The 17,384-nt window shown below is 46.6% G+C and overlaps 2 protein-coding genes across 7 annotated transcripts in view; one reads left to right on the top strand and one right to left on the bottom strand.

The window, feature by feature from the left end:
* Positions 1-3,009, bottom strand: part of LOC135916353 (cyclin-D-binding Myb-like transcription factor 1) — an 83,516-nt gene extending 80,507 nt beyond the window's left edge. The window contains exons 1-2 of one of the 5 annotated variants that reach the window (XM_065449716.2): positions 2,758-3,009; positions 1,480-1,672 (exon numbers count right to left, since the gene is read on the bottom strand). In XM_065449716.2, coding sequence (XP_065305788.1) covers positions 1,480-1,672; positions 2,758-2,799 — 235 coding nt within the window. In that variant the 5' untranslated portion in view covers positions 2,800-3,009. Of the gene's footprint in view, positions 1-1,479; positions 1,673-2,085; positions 2,398-2,462; positions 2,662-2,757 lie in introns of those variants that run through there. The other 4 variants (XM_065449712.1, XM_065449715.1, XM_065449714.1 and 1 more) reach the window with 4 other exon arrangements.
* Positions 2,558-17,384, top strand: part of ScsbetaG (Succinyl-coenzyme A synthetase beta subunit, GDP-forming) — a 45,543-nt gene continuing 30,716 nt past the window's right edge. For both annotated transcript variants that reach the window (XM_065449717.1, XM_065449718.2), the window contains exons 1-6: positions 2,558-2,691; positions 3,214-3,358; positions 4,225-4,324; positions 5,543-5,633; positions 8,400-8,552; positions 8,936-9,025. In XM_065449717.1, coding sequence (XP_065305789.1) covers positions 2,635-2,691; positions 3,214-3,358; positions 4,225-4,324; positions 5,543-5,633; positions 8,400-8,552; positions 8,936-9,025 — 636 coding nt within the window. In that variant the 5' untranslated portion in view covers positions 2,558-2,634. The remainder of the gene's footprint in view (positions 2,692-3,213; positions 3,359-4,224; positions 4,325-5,542; positions 5,634-8,399; positions 8,553-8,935; positions 9,026-17,384) is intronic.

Genomic DNA, 17,384 nt, shown 5'->3' on the forward strand with positions numbered 1-17,384 from the left:
CTATAAGGAGGAGGCCTAGCTGCAATGTGAGCCGAGCCCCCCCCCCCCGAATGAAGTTTCTGGCTACGCCACTGCCGATTACTAGATTGAAACAAATACAAATTTTAATGTGTTAGAGTTAAAAAGCTCGGGATACCTTCTGATAAAATAAACTGAGTCTACTACTTAGTACATCTGTAGATTTAACCTGAAAAAACCTGTACTTCGAAATAGTTGCACACACACAAAAAAAGAAACAATTTCTCCCTGATTATCACTTTGAAAAATAGCACTGGATTACCCCCCCCCCCTTCAAAATTATATATAAAACTCGAAAACTAACAACCCTAAATGTATATCATAAAGTAACTAGTTAAAAACTTAAATTAGTGATTTTTTGTTAATCTGTCAATCATGCATTTCATTTTTTTGTAAAAATAATGCCTGCCGCTTTGAGTAGACCAGCTCATGGACTAGGATTGCACTATATGCCACAGGCAATTAAAAAAAATTTTTGAAAGTGGTCACTGAAACACACGGTATATAGCAAGAGCTGGAAAGTTACGGCGACTTAGCCTGCTTACTGGCCTCAGTGGCTGTTGATACTAGTGCGTGATGAAGCAGCAGCTTTGATCTCCAAGCTTCCTCAATTTGGTGCTTGCTTTTGAATCGGTGTCAATAAAACACAATTTAATTATTTATGTTCTAGGGGAACTGAGGCTTCATAACATAGACAAGGATGACCACAATGTGTTAAAGAAAAATAAATATGAAACTAGAAATTTTGTCTTGTTCTCAGGGAACTGAGGCTTCATAACATAGACAAGGATGACCACAATGTGTTAAAGAAAAAATAAATATGAAACTAGAAATTTTGTCTTGGTACACATTTAAGCTTGCAGTTTTTGGCTGGGTCAGCAGCACAGCTTTTATGCTAAAAGGTGAGTCGACATAGAACTGGTTCTTATCTTCTACACAATTACCTTCAGCAGTGAAAGGTAGACAGTACCAGTCTATACAATAAACAAGTAGAATGAAAGTTATAAAAGCTAGTTCAATAATAGAAGATAACTTCATCTCACAACTGTAAACTGTGATAAGCGCCATTAAAGCTCTGCAGCATCCACAGTTGTCCTGCTGCAGAATCATTTTGAACAGCCCCACTTGTATTGGTCTTTTTCCATTAAGACCTCAATAGGTGTTGATATCTATTACATTCAAACAGAAACGTACATTCAACAATTTCGCATAGCGAATCCTCGAATCGAATACAAATCAAAGAGTGAGGACTGTTTGATTCGTATTAGAAGTATTGCATATTCGCTCTCCCCTGTACCAACAATACTTGTATGAACAAACCTTTGACGTGTACATTCGTTTATACATTATTGTTTGAAGTGTAGATGAATTACTCCAAGAATTGCAACTGTCCTACGGTTGTGAGTTGCCTACATCACATAAGAAAAAAAGTTTTCCTTGCAAAAATGCATTGACACTTACTGGCATTATCAGCCACCACAACCACCTCCTCTTCGATGCTGTTATCGGTGAGGTATGCTGTTTCACATCCATCCATTACAAGTGAACCATGGCATGGCGATACAGGTCCAACAGAGATCTCCCCATCTAAAACGGGACTATCAAGTGTGTCGGCTTGAACGCCCACCGTTGCTACTCGGATCGGGTCCATTACCTACGAGTACAAAACACGGGAGTATTAACCGTACGCTCATGGCGGAGAATAACAGAAAAATGTACTTTATTAAATCATGCCTTGGCATTTCAGGCAGCATGTAAGGCTGGTGTCTGAAGACAACGCACAAGCAGCTAGAATTGTTGATGCAACACAGTTAGTTAATCCGTTTTAAAGAACACGTTTAAAGAACCGCTACATGGTCATGTATATAAAAAAAACAGTAATAAAAAAAGTTCGCCTGAATATATAAGATATTGATACAAAATGTCAACAGAAATGGGAACCTCGCTTAGCTTTATTACACAAGCTCAGCGTTGATCAGTAGAGTTTCAAGTCAAATGAGCGTTCAATAACACCAGAAACAACTCAAAATAACACAGTTTCAGCAGAATGCTAAGACGACAACAGACCTCATGTGGAGGCATAGGAAAAGTTTCTTCTTCGCGAGCGCGACAGCTTACTGACTCGATTCATCAAGGTCCCGCTTGATTGACAGGAACTTGTGCCCTTAAGGAGTGTTGTAGCTTTGGGTAAAAAGGGCCTTCAAACAACATTTTCGTAGCGTACATCATGCCCATGTTTATCGCTGATGCGGTCGCCTAGCAACGTGGGGATTGAGGGACCCGAGGATTATCCGGGAATGTGAGAAAATGCCAGGATGATGAAAAATGGCGGCTGCTACGGCCCGGAGCGCTTATTTTAAACTTGCGTTCGCGAACGCATAAGTGGCCTCCGGGAGGTCCGCAAGGAAGAAAACGCGAATTCAAAAGAGACGTGCGGTGCTTACCGCCGTTGAGAACAAGTAGCTGTGAGCAAAGGCATTCAGCCGATAAGCCGCACCGGCCGTACCCACCGTCAGCTAGCGCGGCTCCCGAGATAACCCTGATAACTCTCGCAACCAGAGGCGCTTTCGGAGTCGGCAGAGAGCCTTCGGATCCTCTCCGTCGTCTCAAGGAAACATGGAGGTTGCGCGGTTGTCACGTGCGTTACGCTTAGGTGGACTTTGGGCAAAACAGGTGAGAAAAACTATTTGTCAGCTCTGTCGACAAGTGTTGGTGACATGTTCACTCTGTTGAACGTGCCTGAGAGCAATGGTTCTTGCGGCACTTCTTTCCGAGGGGCATGCCTTGTAATCGTTACTTGACCGGAGAATTGCTTAGGTCAAATGTATCGTCTTGGCTCTCTGTTGAAAAAAAACGGAAATGTAAAAGCAATTTGCGAGCAAGCACAACCTGTCTATCAATAGTAAATTCACTTCGAATTCTGAAAGGCGAAATGCTAACGGGAAACTGAAAGCATCGGACTCCGGCACACCGGTTCCCTGTGGCGAGTACAGCTGCTAGCGTCTGCCTTCAGAGGTGCTTATTAAAGGGAAGTATACTCCGTAATTTTCGCATAACTGGTGTATGATGTTCCTCTCGGCTAGCTCCGATCCGTGTTTTGTATTGCCTGCCGATGAAATTCTTGGACAAAAGCTGCTTGCGACCTTCCTGGTACATGTGCTCAGTTCCCATTTGTTTTTGACAATTCTCTTACAGGCATGCTTAGCGCCTATGTCATCGAGGTGTTTAAACCTGCACGAATATCAAAGCAAACAGCTAATGGCTGACAATGGCATTACTGTCCAGAGGTTCAAAGTGGCAGACAATGTCACTCAAGCTCAGGAGATTTCGCAAACACTTGGTAAGTTAACGTGCTAAGCGGTTCGCAGATCAACTGAATATAGACCGTAAACCCCCATACTTCGTAATCATTTGTCATTGCATGCTTGTTTGAGTTATTTCCACTAGTTGTGCACTCGACCTACAAGCAAACGTTAAAGTCATAAATCTGTTGTTTTAAAAACGAGGATTTACACCCATAAGCACAATAAGAGAAGCAAGATTACATTGAGTGGAGCAGCACACATTCTTGCAAGCACCCCACTGATACTTGCAGTAGGAATCAAACATGACAAGGCTCTTCTGCACCATGCAGGATGAACTTGTCTTTTAAACTGAGAGCTGTTGTAACATGCAATTATTGAAGTGCTGCTTTCCTTAAAAGTCCCATTCCCACAGGCAAGAACATGTTTACATGTTAACTACATTCTAGCTTTCCAAGAAAAATATTGCAGAAGCACACACTAGGAACTTTTTTTTTTCTTGAACATGTCTCTAGCTTATGGCGTTTTTCACTGGTAGATCTGGAGCAGCTGCCTGAATCCTCGAGCGAGCGCTCGGCTTTCACCAATCCGAGTCTGCCAGTGGAGCGCACGAACGCTCCGCGGGAGATCACACAGGAAGTCAGCGTGCACGTGACACAAACCGGTTCCGCAAACTATGCCCAACACAATGTTGTGCGTACCGACTGGGTACCGATTTCGCTTGAAGACGGAAGTGACGCCATGTGACGCGTTCTATTTCCGCCCGAATCCGCGTCTCGGCAGCGGAGCAAGTGAGAGCGATCCAGCGCGGAGCGAGTTGATCCGAAACGACCAGTGAAACGCGCGAACCCGCTCCAGATCGACCAGTGAAAAATGCCATTAGTTGCTCCATTTCTGTTTGCAGATGTTGCAGAATTTGTCATCAAGGCACAAATACTTGCTGGTGGGAGAGGAAAAGGGACGTTCAGCAGCGGTCTTCATGGTGGAGTAAAACTCACTAAAGAGTAATGACATTTGTTTCACAACTTCAAAACTTTTGTAGTATTACCCCCGTATGCAGAAATGCAACTTAAGTTGAAGCACATGCTTGACTTGATTTAGATGATGCCTGGCGTTAACGTGCCCAAAGACGCTCACTGCGTTTCCTTCGGCGCGTTCCCGATAGGCGTCACTCGGATCAAGTCAAGCGTGGGCTTCAACTTAAGTTGCATTTCTGAATACGGGGGTTAGTGAAGTAACCACATAAACTAAACTGTTGCTGATTAAAGGTACGATGTGTTGTAAGACAGTTGGCAGGTATTCTCTAATGCATACACCTCCAGTCAAAAGTATGTGGGGCATAGTGGTTAAACAAAATTCTTTACGGCAGAAATAAGTATCGACTGTTGGGCTAGTTTGGTAATTGATAATGCAAGGCGTAGTGTTGGGACAACATGCAGGACAGATTGATGTGAGAAGGACAGCGCTACTATCAAATAGAGGGTTTGTTGCAACTGAATGTTTATTGTTTATTATACTAACCAAGTTGGTTTCCTTTGCAGCTTCGTGCTGCTCTCGGCTGGATTACAGATTTTATTTTTCGTAAAACACCCTCCACCTTGCAGATTTATGCCAAACTTATTTGCTTATTAATTGAAAAGGAATGTGTAGGAATGAAGTGGCCATATTAGAAAAAGTGAAAGTGCACTTGTGCAAACTGAACAGAAATAGGCAAGGCTCGCGCCACTGCAAGTAAAGTGTTAGTGGTCAAGTAGGCAGGACATAGTCATAACCATGCAGAATGCAAAACAGGGAAGGGAAGGAGGCCATGGCTTGAGAAAGTAGTTATTAGTCTCATACAGATAGCTCTTTTAGTATTGTGCGCTACAATATAATTTTTGGTGAGAAAGCTTTGCATGGGAGAGACCCCTCCTAACATAGACCATTCGCTTAGGCACAAGAAAGAAAGAAAACAGTCCAGGGACCCTCTATCAGTAGACCTAGCTGTATATGTCTTATGAAATCTTGCACTTGAAGTTGAGCACCACTTTTTTCTAGCCGTTCACATAGTTGAAAAGTACCTAACACAGTCACCGATTAGACTCTGAACACATACTTGCATGTTGTTGTCATGAAAGTGATGAGTTTCAAAGAACACAGCAATGTGACATGCAGACTCTTTACAAATATGGAGTGTCTAGCATAACTCAGCATTCCTTGTTGCCATTTTTCTTCTTCTTTAGCCCAGCCCAAGTATCAGAGATTGTGAGCAAGATGCTTGGCTATAAGCTGGTCACAAAGCAGACACCAAAGGATGGCGTCCCAGTAAACAAGGTGCTTGTTCATCTTTTACAACCCACCGTAGTGGCTTAGTGGCTTTGGCATTGCGCTGCTAGGCACAATATTGCGGGAGTGAATCCCGGTCGTGGCAGCTGCATTTCAATGGTGGCAAAATGCAAAACATGCCCTTGTACCGTGCATTGGGTGCATGTTAAAGAACCCCAGGTGGCGAAAACTAAACTGGAGCTGCCCACTACAGTGTGCCTCATGATCATATTGTGGTTTTGGCTTGTAAAACCTCAGAATTAATTTTTTTTTAAAGTTCATCTTTTACGTAAAAAGCAGCATAAAATATTTCTGAAGGTCTTGCAATAGGTTCTTGTTCTTGCTCGTATAAAAGTTCAATCATTTGCTCGTTCCATGCGACAATTGGTAGTATTTGAGTGATGTACATCCAGTTCCGGCTTTTCGCTATTGGCTAGTTGCTTGTAGCACATCCAGGTGATGGATCACGAATTCTAGATTTCCAAAACTGAGTGACAAGACAGAATGATCTGTTCAAACGATGACCTGTTTCGTCGCTCGAAGCAGTCTCTCATCGCCGTCGTGCACAAGATCACTCTCATGGGGTTACGCCTTTAAAGGTGCCCTTCCGCGTCCTGTCATTTGCTAGTGGCAAGCGCTGCAGTGCAGGCAGCGACAGCATCTACGAAGACTGCAACTGCACAGTGAGGTCATCTGTTGTGATAGCAGTGGCAGAAAATTTGTTCCATATTTGCTCTGACACCAAGAAGGTGCGCCTCTTCAAGATATTCAAGATACAAAGCAGAAGGAGGGTTGCAGAGACAGCACGAGCAGTGGGTTCAAAACATGCACTCGGCCAGCACATCGTACGGGATGGTGGCGCCATCTCTTATCCTTCTTGTAACATCCACTTGTACACAGTGTGCTTGCTGATATTTGTATGTGTAGCTGATTTCCTAATTAGAATTAGTAAACGTTTACCACAGTTCCTGTGCACTGTTTCAAGATGGTAGAGCCAACTTATTCTTTCCTCTCACATAAAAGAGCAGCTTGGAACGATACCACACAAGCAAGTCTGCAGACACTATTTATGTGAAGGATGGAGCACTGCCCAGGGAAGTGTCCTTTGCAATGTTGTAGCTGTGCCGACTACACGTATGAATTTAGCCACTGGTAAATAAATTTTTTGTTTGTACTTTTCAATGCACATTAATGTCTGTACGGCAGCGTTGCATTAATTTTTTTCTTCCCTGCACGTTTTCATTCGAACAAGTTGAGTACTTTGTTTTCAGTATCTTCTTAAAGAGTGGTGCAAAGTGACAGGCATTGCTGTGCACTGTGCATTGCAATGCCTGTCACTGTGCACCTCTGTTTAAGATAAAGATTCTGGGGAGAAGCCAGGACCAGACTGCATGCGATCTGACGGAGGCTAATCACATAAAAAAGAAAGGCCTAGACTGTGTTAGCGACACTTCCATTAGGTTGTTTCAATCAGAAATAGATTTTTTTAATAATTGGTTGCCCAGCTAGGCTGATGAGTGTTCTTGCTTGCTGCGCTGCACATGTTCTATTTGTCTATGTATGCCGACGGGCTGCCGTGAATAAACCAGTTGAAAGTTGCCGCCCGTGTTGTGTTTGTGTGTTCTCTTCCATTGTCCCCGTCTTTATTTGCAGTCACTTTATTAGTGTAGGAGCTTGCCTACTTGTTGCCTTAGTGCCTTGCCTCCCACTTCACTTGCTGCCCCTGAAGCCAGCCTCGTTACAGTTTCATTCATTACCTCTATGTCATCATCATCATCGTCTCTCTGCTCTAAGGCTGCATATTTGTTTGCAAGTATCAGCCTAAATTTGTCTGCTTTTACCCTTACTACCTCTAAGTTGACCTGTTTTCTTCTTGACCAATTTTACTCTTTCTTTGTTCAAATTGAGGTGAATCCTAGCCCACACTAACCTATGATCACTGCACTTTACCCTACTTATCACTTCTGCATCCCGCAATATGCTGGGATCAGCAGAAAGTATGAAATCAATTTCATTTCTTGTTTCACCATTAGGGCTTTTCTAGGCCCACTTTCTGTTGTTACTTTTCCTGAGAAAGGTGTTCATTATTCTCGGCTTATTCCTTCCTGCGAATTCTACCAGCATCTCTCCTCTTGTGTTTCTAGAATTGATGCCATAGTTGCCAGCTGCCTGTTCACGCGCCTGTTCTTTCCCACTTTTGCATTGAAGTCCCCCATTACTACTGTATACCGCATTTGCACTTTTCTCATCGCTATTTCAACATCTTCATAAAACTGATCTACTTCCACATCGTCGTGACTGGATGTTGGAGCCTAGGCTTGAACTGCCTTTAATCTATACCCCCTTATTAAGTTTCATTACGATACTGCTACCCTCTCGTTAATGTTGTAGAATTCGTCAATGTTGCCCGCTATGTCCTTATGGACTAGGAATCCTACCCCGTATTGCTTCTTATCAGGGAGCCCTCTATAGCAGAGGGCATGGCCGTTATTTAGCAATGTGTAAGCCTCACCAGTTTTTCTAATCTCAGTAAGGCCGATAATATCCAAAACAATGTCCACACACGCATGCACACACACACACACACACATGCATAATACATAGAAAAAAAAAACAACCAGCCAACCGCAAGTTGGGTAAAATTCCTAAAGATGCTAATAGCAGTAACACATGGCTTTAGTACTTGTTCTGCCTGATTATCTGTGTACCTTTCTCCTTATATATTTATTAGTTGTCTGCAGAGACGAAAGTTGATTTCTGTATGTGTGCACCAAGGTGATGATTGCTGAGGCCCTGGACATATCAAGAGAGACCTACCTGGCCATCCTGATGGACCGTTCATACAATGGTCCCGTGATAGTGGCCAGTCCGGCTGGAGGCGTAGACATTGAAGATGTCGCTGAAAAGACTCCACACTTGATTTTTAAGGTACACAGTATTCTTTTTATCTTTTATGACAGGCCAGCTGCAGTATGTTATATTATCAGCATTTCTCTTTGTATCTATTATTTTCTGATCATAACATATACACTTCACCAGACCATTGGCACATGTTGTGCCATTCTATCACTAAATAGTAGTACCGATTCCATAAAACAGCTGTCATTGTCGGCATACCTAGCATCAACCTTGCCGATTAATGTATGCTCTAGTGCTTCATAAGCATGCCTTGAGATGCACATTGCGTCATTGCTTTTTCCTTTGTGCATGTGCATGTATGTGTGTTGTAAAAGCAATGACAAAGGTTTCAGAGCACCTACTGGCTTGCGCAAGAGCCGGCTTATCAAACAAGTTTTGTTCATATGTGACAGGAGCCAGTCAATATACTGGAGGGCATCACTCACACACAAGCACAGAAGATTGCAAAGAACCTCAACTTCAAGGGTCCACTGCTGGATAAGGTGAGAAATGGTTGCGATATTTTATACCTCTGTATTTCAGGCCTCGATCTTTCTGTAGTGCGGAATCGTATAGGCAGCCTAAATGCATACCTGCCAGCTTGTATAATTTCATTGTAATATGCCCAATTTTTAGTGTTTGTTTACTATTGTTATATTGACAAATATTTCCTATTTTTTTATTTATGTATATTCTAGGGCAAAACCAATTTCAAGAAAAAAAAGTACACAGTCATTGAGTGATTTGTTACGAACCATCTTTTGGGCCTGTTGATTATCTGGAACAACCCCACGGCAGCAACGTTAACTGATAGAACCAATGCATTGCAGTAACCAAATTGTCGACAGCCATTACCTGACTCTTTCAGTAACGAACTTCACAAACATTTCTGCTTGTCTGCAGTAGGGGTTGTGGTTGCTGTGACTATAGAGCAGAGTGCCTGTTCGCAGCACCCCTACAGAGCAGGCTGCAGACCTTTTAATAAACAGTCAACATATTGATTAATCAAACAGTTCTTACTACTTTTTACCAAACTTTAGTATTTCTTGGCTTCCACTGTGGTGTGTTTGAAATTCTAAGGCTGGCTGGTCTGCTAAAGGTATGTGCTGCTCAATTTCGGTGACCTTACAATACCTCAAACAGTGTTACTGTTTACAGGTGTAGATAGAGCATTATCCTGAACCTGAATTAAAAATACTTGTTCTCCTATTTTCACGAGTGTCCCAGCAAAAAAAAAATGTCAGTGTCTTCCTTTTCTTGAAGGATATCGTCATCGTGATATTTAAGTAGCGGAGGTATGTTGTGAGGAAAGAGTCACGTTGTAAGCGGACCGAGAGCTCCAAGTGAGGCGAGGCAAGGCGCAGGTCTCCGAGGCTGCGCGCACATTGCCAGAGAGAGGACCAGGTAGTGTGAGCGTGGCAGTGAGAAGGGAAGGAAGACGTGGGTGGCGCAAAGTGTGTGGTGTGTGCAGATGGACAGCATGCGGACAGCATGGGGGAAGAGTCACGGTGTGCAGCAATAAAGTGAATGTTTGCAATGAACATATCAGCCTGTCATGGTTCGTAACAAGTTGGGGCTCATCCGGTATTGACACAGACACATCTCGATGAGTTGGAGACGGACAGGGATGCCCCAGTAACCTACAATGAAATCACCAAACACTTTTACTTGTTACGATGTCTCTTTCTGCCCCCGCACCCCAAATTAAACAGGCCGCAGGCGCTAACACTACGCTTGTTACAGACACATACCTATCCAAACCTCGCCACCTTACACATCATCTACCCAGATGTCTACCCTGACGATGCGTGCCCTTGTGCGCGGTCACGGCGACACTTGCACACGTGCTCTGGGAGTGCGGAAACACTCTGCCCGACTCTACCTCTGACAAGTGGGAGAAGACCATATGAAGCCCGCTCCTACAAGACCAGCAATGGGCCGTCCAGCAGGCTCGCGCAGCGGCCACCAGGTACTCCCTGTCGGTCCCTGCGTGGGAGACGCCCACTGCGTGCTGACGTTTATCCTGCAGGACATTTATTCAAGTTTTTCCAATCCAATCCAATGTCACCGTGCCCGAAGATTCGCTGCAGAATCTGCTGTGGCATACCAGTGACTCTGCCATGCTACACGAGCAAATCATGGCAGCAGTTTGACTAAGACTGATGGCGGCAGAGGCAGAGCTGGCAGGTTCTGTGACAGCAATTCAACTGTCAGGCGACGCCGCTTCGCTGGAGGTCAGCTCTAGCGGATTCACAGGCATCCAGTCCCCCAAAGAGTTCTTTCTTGTACTGGATGGAAACGTTTTGTATGGTCAACGGTGTCGCCATCGACAAATGGCTTACCCACATTGTGCCTGCTGCTATGGAAGGCAGCAGAAGTTGTGGAGGCGCTTTGTGACCACGTTTGTGTCGTCGGACGAGTTTACTGTCGCCTTCATTGCGGAATTCTCTTCTATTGACATAAAGTGCTGCTTAAAACAAAAACTTGAGCTTCACACGCAGCACCCAGAAGAAAATTTAGAAGAATTTATTTGCACAATTGCGGTCTATTATGACCAGATCAGCAACACAGTTTCCGAACCAGAAAACGTTAACCGCGTGCTGCGGCAAATGCATCCACAACTCCAAGACTTGGTCGAAGGCAAATAGCTTGCAGATCTCGCGGTGTTGGCTAAAGCAGCTGACAGCCTCATGGAGCTTGCTTGGAGATGGTTGCAGTGCAAGCCGCCGCGGCCTCCGCCAGACCAAGTTGCTAGGGACCGTGCCTTCCAGTCAGCTGTGAATGTGACTGGCCTGCCCGGAACACAGCCCAGACTGCCGACAGCTGCGGCTGTCACGCCGTTTCAATCTGCTTTCAGTCGGCTGTCACGTAGCTGCTAAGAATGCAATGTACACGGTGTCCGGGAGACAGGAAGTGGTAGGTGCCACCCTGGCGAGCACCTATGTGACTGCATTGCACGTAGCAGTTTCAGCATGCAAGAAGGAGCCCCTGCTGGAGTTGCGTATTGGGAAGACTGCGTATTGGGAAGACTGTTCCTAGGCGTACTGGACATAGGCTCAAGCATGAGCTTACTTGGAATGCTGGGGCCCAAGGTAGCAGAGGAGATGGGTGCCTAGCTCAGGACACAGGTGCGTGCACTCTATCTGGCAACAGCTTGGTGCCAGTTTACCACATCCCTAAAGTGCAAGATCCAGTGAGCAATGAGCAGCTGCGACCAGCGTGTCCTATGTTTGCCAGACCTGTGTGTGCAGGGACTTTTTGAGTGCAACAAGCATCTTTATAAATGTAGCACTAGGCGGATGGGCCATTGGCACCGAGCCGCAACGCATTGTGCCTTTTGCTAAGTTTAACAAGGGTCCAGCCACAGTACTCACAATAGAGGAAGATGAATAGTCTTAGCCCTTGCACACCCTCTTCAAAAAGGTTCTTTCAGCTTCTGACATAGGGTGTAGAATTACAACCAAAGAGGGCAAGCACCATGCTGTAGCAACAAAACTACAACCAAGCATGAAGGAAGTGCTTGACTACTTCAGCCCTTTGTTTATTACAATTCCTGGGAATACCACCCTCGCTCAGCACTGTATAGACAAAGGAGATAGTGTACCTATGAGATGCAAGCTCCGTCCAGTGAATGTTAAGAAACGGGAAACTATTGAAGGCTGCTTACATGACCTCCTAGAGCAGGGTCTTATAAGGCGAAGCAGCAGCCCTTGAACTGGCGCCCCAGAGCTCGTCGCAAAAAAGTCTGGAGGCTACTGGTTTGCTGTAGACTACCGTCCGTTGAATGCATGAGCCAAGGAGGTCCCTCCTCAGTCTTTGGAGGTCCCTCCTTGGAGGTCCCTCCTCAGTCTTTGACTATGGGACCTCCTAGAGTTACTTCTGTAAAACATTTCAAACGCTCAATAAACTGAAACTGAAACTGAAGGCACCTGCCTACCCAAGGCACCTGCTTACCCAAAGCACAACTTTGCCGAGCTCAGTGGTTCTCAAGCTTCAATCTTTTCCAAAGGTTTTCTTCAGCGACATTATGAAAATGGCCTAATCTGCCATCAGGGTATGTTTGAATTCGTCAGGGTGCCCTTCATGGTGGCAGCTGGATCGGCAACTTTCAAAATGTTGATGGACCGTGTGCTTGGACTAGCAATTGTCACTTTCCTGTGAAATTTTTAGACGATGTTCCAGTCTACTCGGAGACACGTGAGAGTCATGTTGAGCAGGTGAGGGAAGTACTGCAACATATTGAAGGTGCTGGCCTTATGATTAAGCCGGACAGATACAGGTGTGCTGTCAGTCCCTTAAATTCTTGGGCCACCTCACCTCACCTGGGCAGTGCAGACCAGATGAAGGAAAAGTGCATACAGTGCTAGATTACCCAAGACCCAGCACAATTAAGCAGTTGCAAGCCTTCTGGGGCCTTGCTGGCTATTATAGGAACTTCATCCCACACTTCTCATTGACAGCGCATCCACTTGCAGACGTTTTTGAAGAATGAGCCATGGCAGTGGGAAGAGAGTCAAGAGCAGACTTTCACTGCACTCAAGCAGTCCTTAGCTCAGGATGCAGTTGGGGGCCTTCCAGATATAAATCAACCTTTCGTGGTTGAAACTGATGCAAGCAGTGTCAGCATTGCAGCTGTGCTACTGCAAGTTGGCCCTGATGGACTGCAGCCCATTTCTTTCATTAACAGGGTTCTTACAGAGGCTGAAGGCCATTATACTGTCCAGGAGTGGGAGTGCCTCACAGCAGCGTGGGCAGTGGACAAGTTCAGGGCCTATCTTGAATTTACCGAGTTTGAGATTCACTATAACCACTCGTCCTTGTCATGGATGTTCAGCACCGACCAAGCTTCACCCAGGGTCAAGTGTTAGGTCCTATGACTGCAGGGCTTCGATTGCCAAATCAAGCACAGACGAGGACAGGCAAATGTACCTGCAGATGCCTTGAGCAGAGCCCCTCTTTGGTGTCTTTGATGAGTTGACAGTCTGCATGAGACACTGTTCCCCATTGTGTTGCGTGTGCCGAGGTATGCGTGGCCGGCAGGAGGTCAGGACCCCACTTCGCGCAGAGTCAGAGACGAGGAGAGCTTTCTCGGCGAAGAATTCTTTATACAGTATGTACAAGTTTGCGTGGTTATGAGGAGAGACCAACCGAGCAGCTCCAAGCTGCTTAAATAACACTTCCCGTTCGACACAAGTAACACTCCCGTTCGACACTTCCCGTTCCCGTCCCGTTTAACACAAGTTCGAGAGAGAGAGGGTCCGGGCAGCCTCGGTGGTCCCAACGCCGCTTTCAGTGGCCGGCGCCTCCGGGCACCGCGCTGCGCCGTCAGGCTAATCTGGCGGTCGGTCGGTATGGGGCGCCGGGCAAGTTCAGTGGCCCGGCATACGACAAAGGGAACGAACGATCTGCAAGGCAAGGTGTCGAAACATAGTCCTTGGGTGGTCGGTAAAAGGGTTGCCCCTTGGCGCCGCCGCACGAAGGAAGGGGTGGGGTGCATTGCTGTCCGCACGAGAAGGGGCCGAATAGCAGTCGGTAAGCCGACGGCCGCTTCCGTCGTTGACGCCGTGCAGCTGCGAGGACACCCACGCCGTGGGGACACCCACCATGGGGGGATTAACGCCACCTCCACGGTCGACACACCACAGCACTGGCCTCCCGTCAGGCAAATCCTAAGGCACAAACATAACAGCTCCTCCGCCGACGGGGAAGATCTCGTACGGTGAGAAGTCTCAGCTGCTCGACGGAAGAGATCTGCTTCGCCTCCTGTCTCTTGATTTTCTCCTAAATCACGTAGGACGAAACCACTGGCTCGGCAGTGCAAGCCGTACTCGCCAAGCGACCAAGCTGACATTGACAGTGAAAACTCCTATACATGTACTTCGTTAACTTCTGGCAGTCACACAAGTGTTCTCGCTTCTTCACAATGCAAATAAACAAAACTATACAGTTGCAGACAAAATAAATCTAGTACAAGCTGGCAAGATAAACTAAAAGGCGCGGCTTAAACCATCAGCATTGGCGTTGGCCGCTCCCTTTCGATAGCGCACGCTGAAATTCAGCTCCTGAAGTGCTAGACTCCACCTTAACAATCGGGCATTCTTGCCTGACATTTGAGCCAGCCACTTTAGCGGGCAATGATCGGTCACAAAGACAAATGTCGTTCCGTAAAGGTAGCAGTCTAGTTTTTGAGATGCCCAAACAAGGCATGCACATTCTTTTTCCGATGCGCTATAGGCCTCCTCTCGCACCGTGAGCTTCCGGCTCGCGTATAACTCTGGGTGCTCTTCACCATTCTCATCCTCCTGACACAGCACAACCCCTAACCCACGATTGCCTGCATCGCACTGTACAATGGAGGGTCGGTCGTAGTTCGGTGCACGCAGCACGGGAGAAGCCGAGAGAGCCGCTTTGAGCCCCTGAAACGCGTCCTCCTTGGCGTCATCCCAAATTACTCTTTCGAGAGCCGATTTTCTTAGAGAATCGGTCAGTGTAGCCGCTAGTTCTGAATATTGGTGAATGGGACAGATCTGATCTTTGGTTGTCGCATTCAGCTTCCGGTAATCAATGCAAGGTGGTGGGTCTTTACCCGGGACCTCTACAAGAATGAGCGGAGAAGCATAAAAGCTCTCGCAAGGCTCGATTATTTGAAGTTCTAGCATCCGCTCCTTAATGAGAACCTCTCTCGTCACTTTTGCTAGCATGCTATCTAGCGAGCTAGAGCACGGGAGGACAAATAACCTGTCGACACATTCGACGTCCTTCATCAATGCGCTCTCGAACTTGGTTTGTCTGGTTGTTCTGCCCGATTGCCCAAGAGCCTTCACCTCTGCATTTTCTGCAATCTCTCTCTCATGCTTAACAGTCTCTCCCTCACTACTCACAGATACTGAAAGGTTCTCTGGTTCAATTTCGCACTCATCGCCGAGTGGATTGCTTATTTCCACGTCGGTATCCCGTTCTTTCATTTCCAGCTTAGCCGCCAAGGCACGCGCTTTAGATGTCGTTAGAGCCGGAACGCTACCCTCTACCCAATCTTTACCCTGGTCCCTCAGTAGGCGATCGGTGCGGTTAGAGAACAAGTAAGTGTACTGCGGCGGCAGCTTGTTAGAAACAGCTGCCTCAGTACACACTTCACCGAACGGCCCGCTGAGCACCACATCTGCGACCGGAAGGCAGACACTCGTGTCCTCTAACACAGGCTTTATCCAAGCGCATTTGCCATTGTACTGCTCCTGCTTCACATAATCTGGGTGCACCAAGTCAATGGTTGCTCCACTGTCCCGCAACACGTTGCAGCTTTTCCCATTCACCTGCAGTTTAGACAGGTGCGGTTTTAGCAGCTCATCATTATTCTGCGAGTCAGAAACGTACGCGAACACAACCCTTGGTTTGCGGCAGCCGACAGCTATGTGACCGGTTTCGTTGCAGTTAAAGCACGTCACCGGCCTCCGTTTTTCGAACAAGCTCTTCTGTGACCGTTTCTCACGAATCTCTCTCTCTTGTTCCCCTATCGGCTGCTTGTGAACCCTCGGCTCCATTTCTTTCGCAGCATCTTTCCCATTACTGGGCCTAGCTGTACCCTCCCAGCCTCTCTTTTCCACCGCACCGGCGATCGTAGCCTCCTCTTTAATTCCTCTGCGTGAGGCATACTGATCCGCCAGGTCAGCGGCTGACTGCACCGACTCGACACGATCTCTGTCTTGGATCCAAAGTTTCATTGCCTCCGGCACCTTTGAATAAAACTGCTCCAAGGCAAACACTTCTAACGCCTTTTCGAAGCTGCCAAAAGCTTTGGCGCCCTTTAACCACTCGGCCAAATTTACCTTTAACTCATAAGCAAACTCGGCAAAAGTGGCGCCCTTCCTTTTGTTCAGACTTCGAAATCTCTGCCTGAATGCCTCTGCTGACAAATGAAACCGCTTCATTAGGCTCTCTTTTACCTGATCATAGTCGTCAGAATCATCCGCAGGCAACCTCGCAAGCACATCTGCTGCCTCGCAGGGCAACAAACTAAGCAAGCGCCGCGCCCAAGTGCTGCGAACAAATTTTGACTTTTCGCAAGTTCTCTCGAAATTTACTAGATACAGGCCTATATCTTGCCCAACCTTGAAGGGCTGCATAAGTTTAGATAGATCATAAAGGTCATGTCTACCTGCTCCCTCTGATTCCAGAACCACACTTGTCTTTCTCAACTCGACTTCAAGTCGAAGTTTCTCTATCTGAAGCTCTGTTAGCTTCTGCTCGTCCGCCTTGCGCCTTAGGATTTCGTTCCACATTTCTACGATTTCCTCTTTTGCAAGATCCGTACTCTCAATCGCTTCAATGATACTTGCTTTCGTCATTTGAAGCTGAACTTCAACGCCTAGCTCCTCGCAAAGGGATATGAGCTGAGTTCTAAGCAACCGTTTGAGATCCATCACGGAACACTGGTGTGACAATGCCTCGACCTCTACCCAGAAGTACCAAAACACACGCTTCTGCGGCAGGTCCCTACCAGCGACTAGGATTACACCTCTATCCCGTCAGCCTGGTCACTCAAAAGAGCAAAGCCAACACTCACCAGCCCTAAGCTGTCCGTCCCCGTGATCTCGGTGTGCTGTCGTCCGTCATACTTCAGGCTCGATCCCACCGCTCGCCATCCAGTTGTTGCGTGTGCCGAGGTATGCGTGGCCGGCAGGAGGTCAGGACCCCACTTCACGCAGAGTCAGAGACGAGGAGAGCTTTCTCGGCGAAGAATTCTTTATACAGTATGTACAAGTTTGCGTGGTTATGAGGAGAGACCAACCGAGCAGCTCCAAGCTGCTTAAATAACACTTCCCGTCCCCAGATTCCCCAGATAGTCCCTAAGGACGAACAAGTTCG

Source organism: Dermacentor albipictus, chromosome 5 (genome assembly GCF_038994185.2).
Source record: "Dermacentor albipictus isolate Rhodes 1998 colony chromosome 5, USDA_Dalb.pri_finalv2, whole genome shotgun sequence".
Taxonomy (NCBI): Eukaryota; Metazoa; Arthropoda; class Arachnida; order Ixodida; family Ixodidae; genus Dermacentor; species Dermacentor albipictus.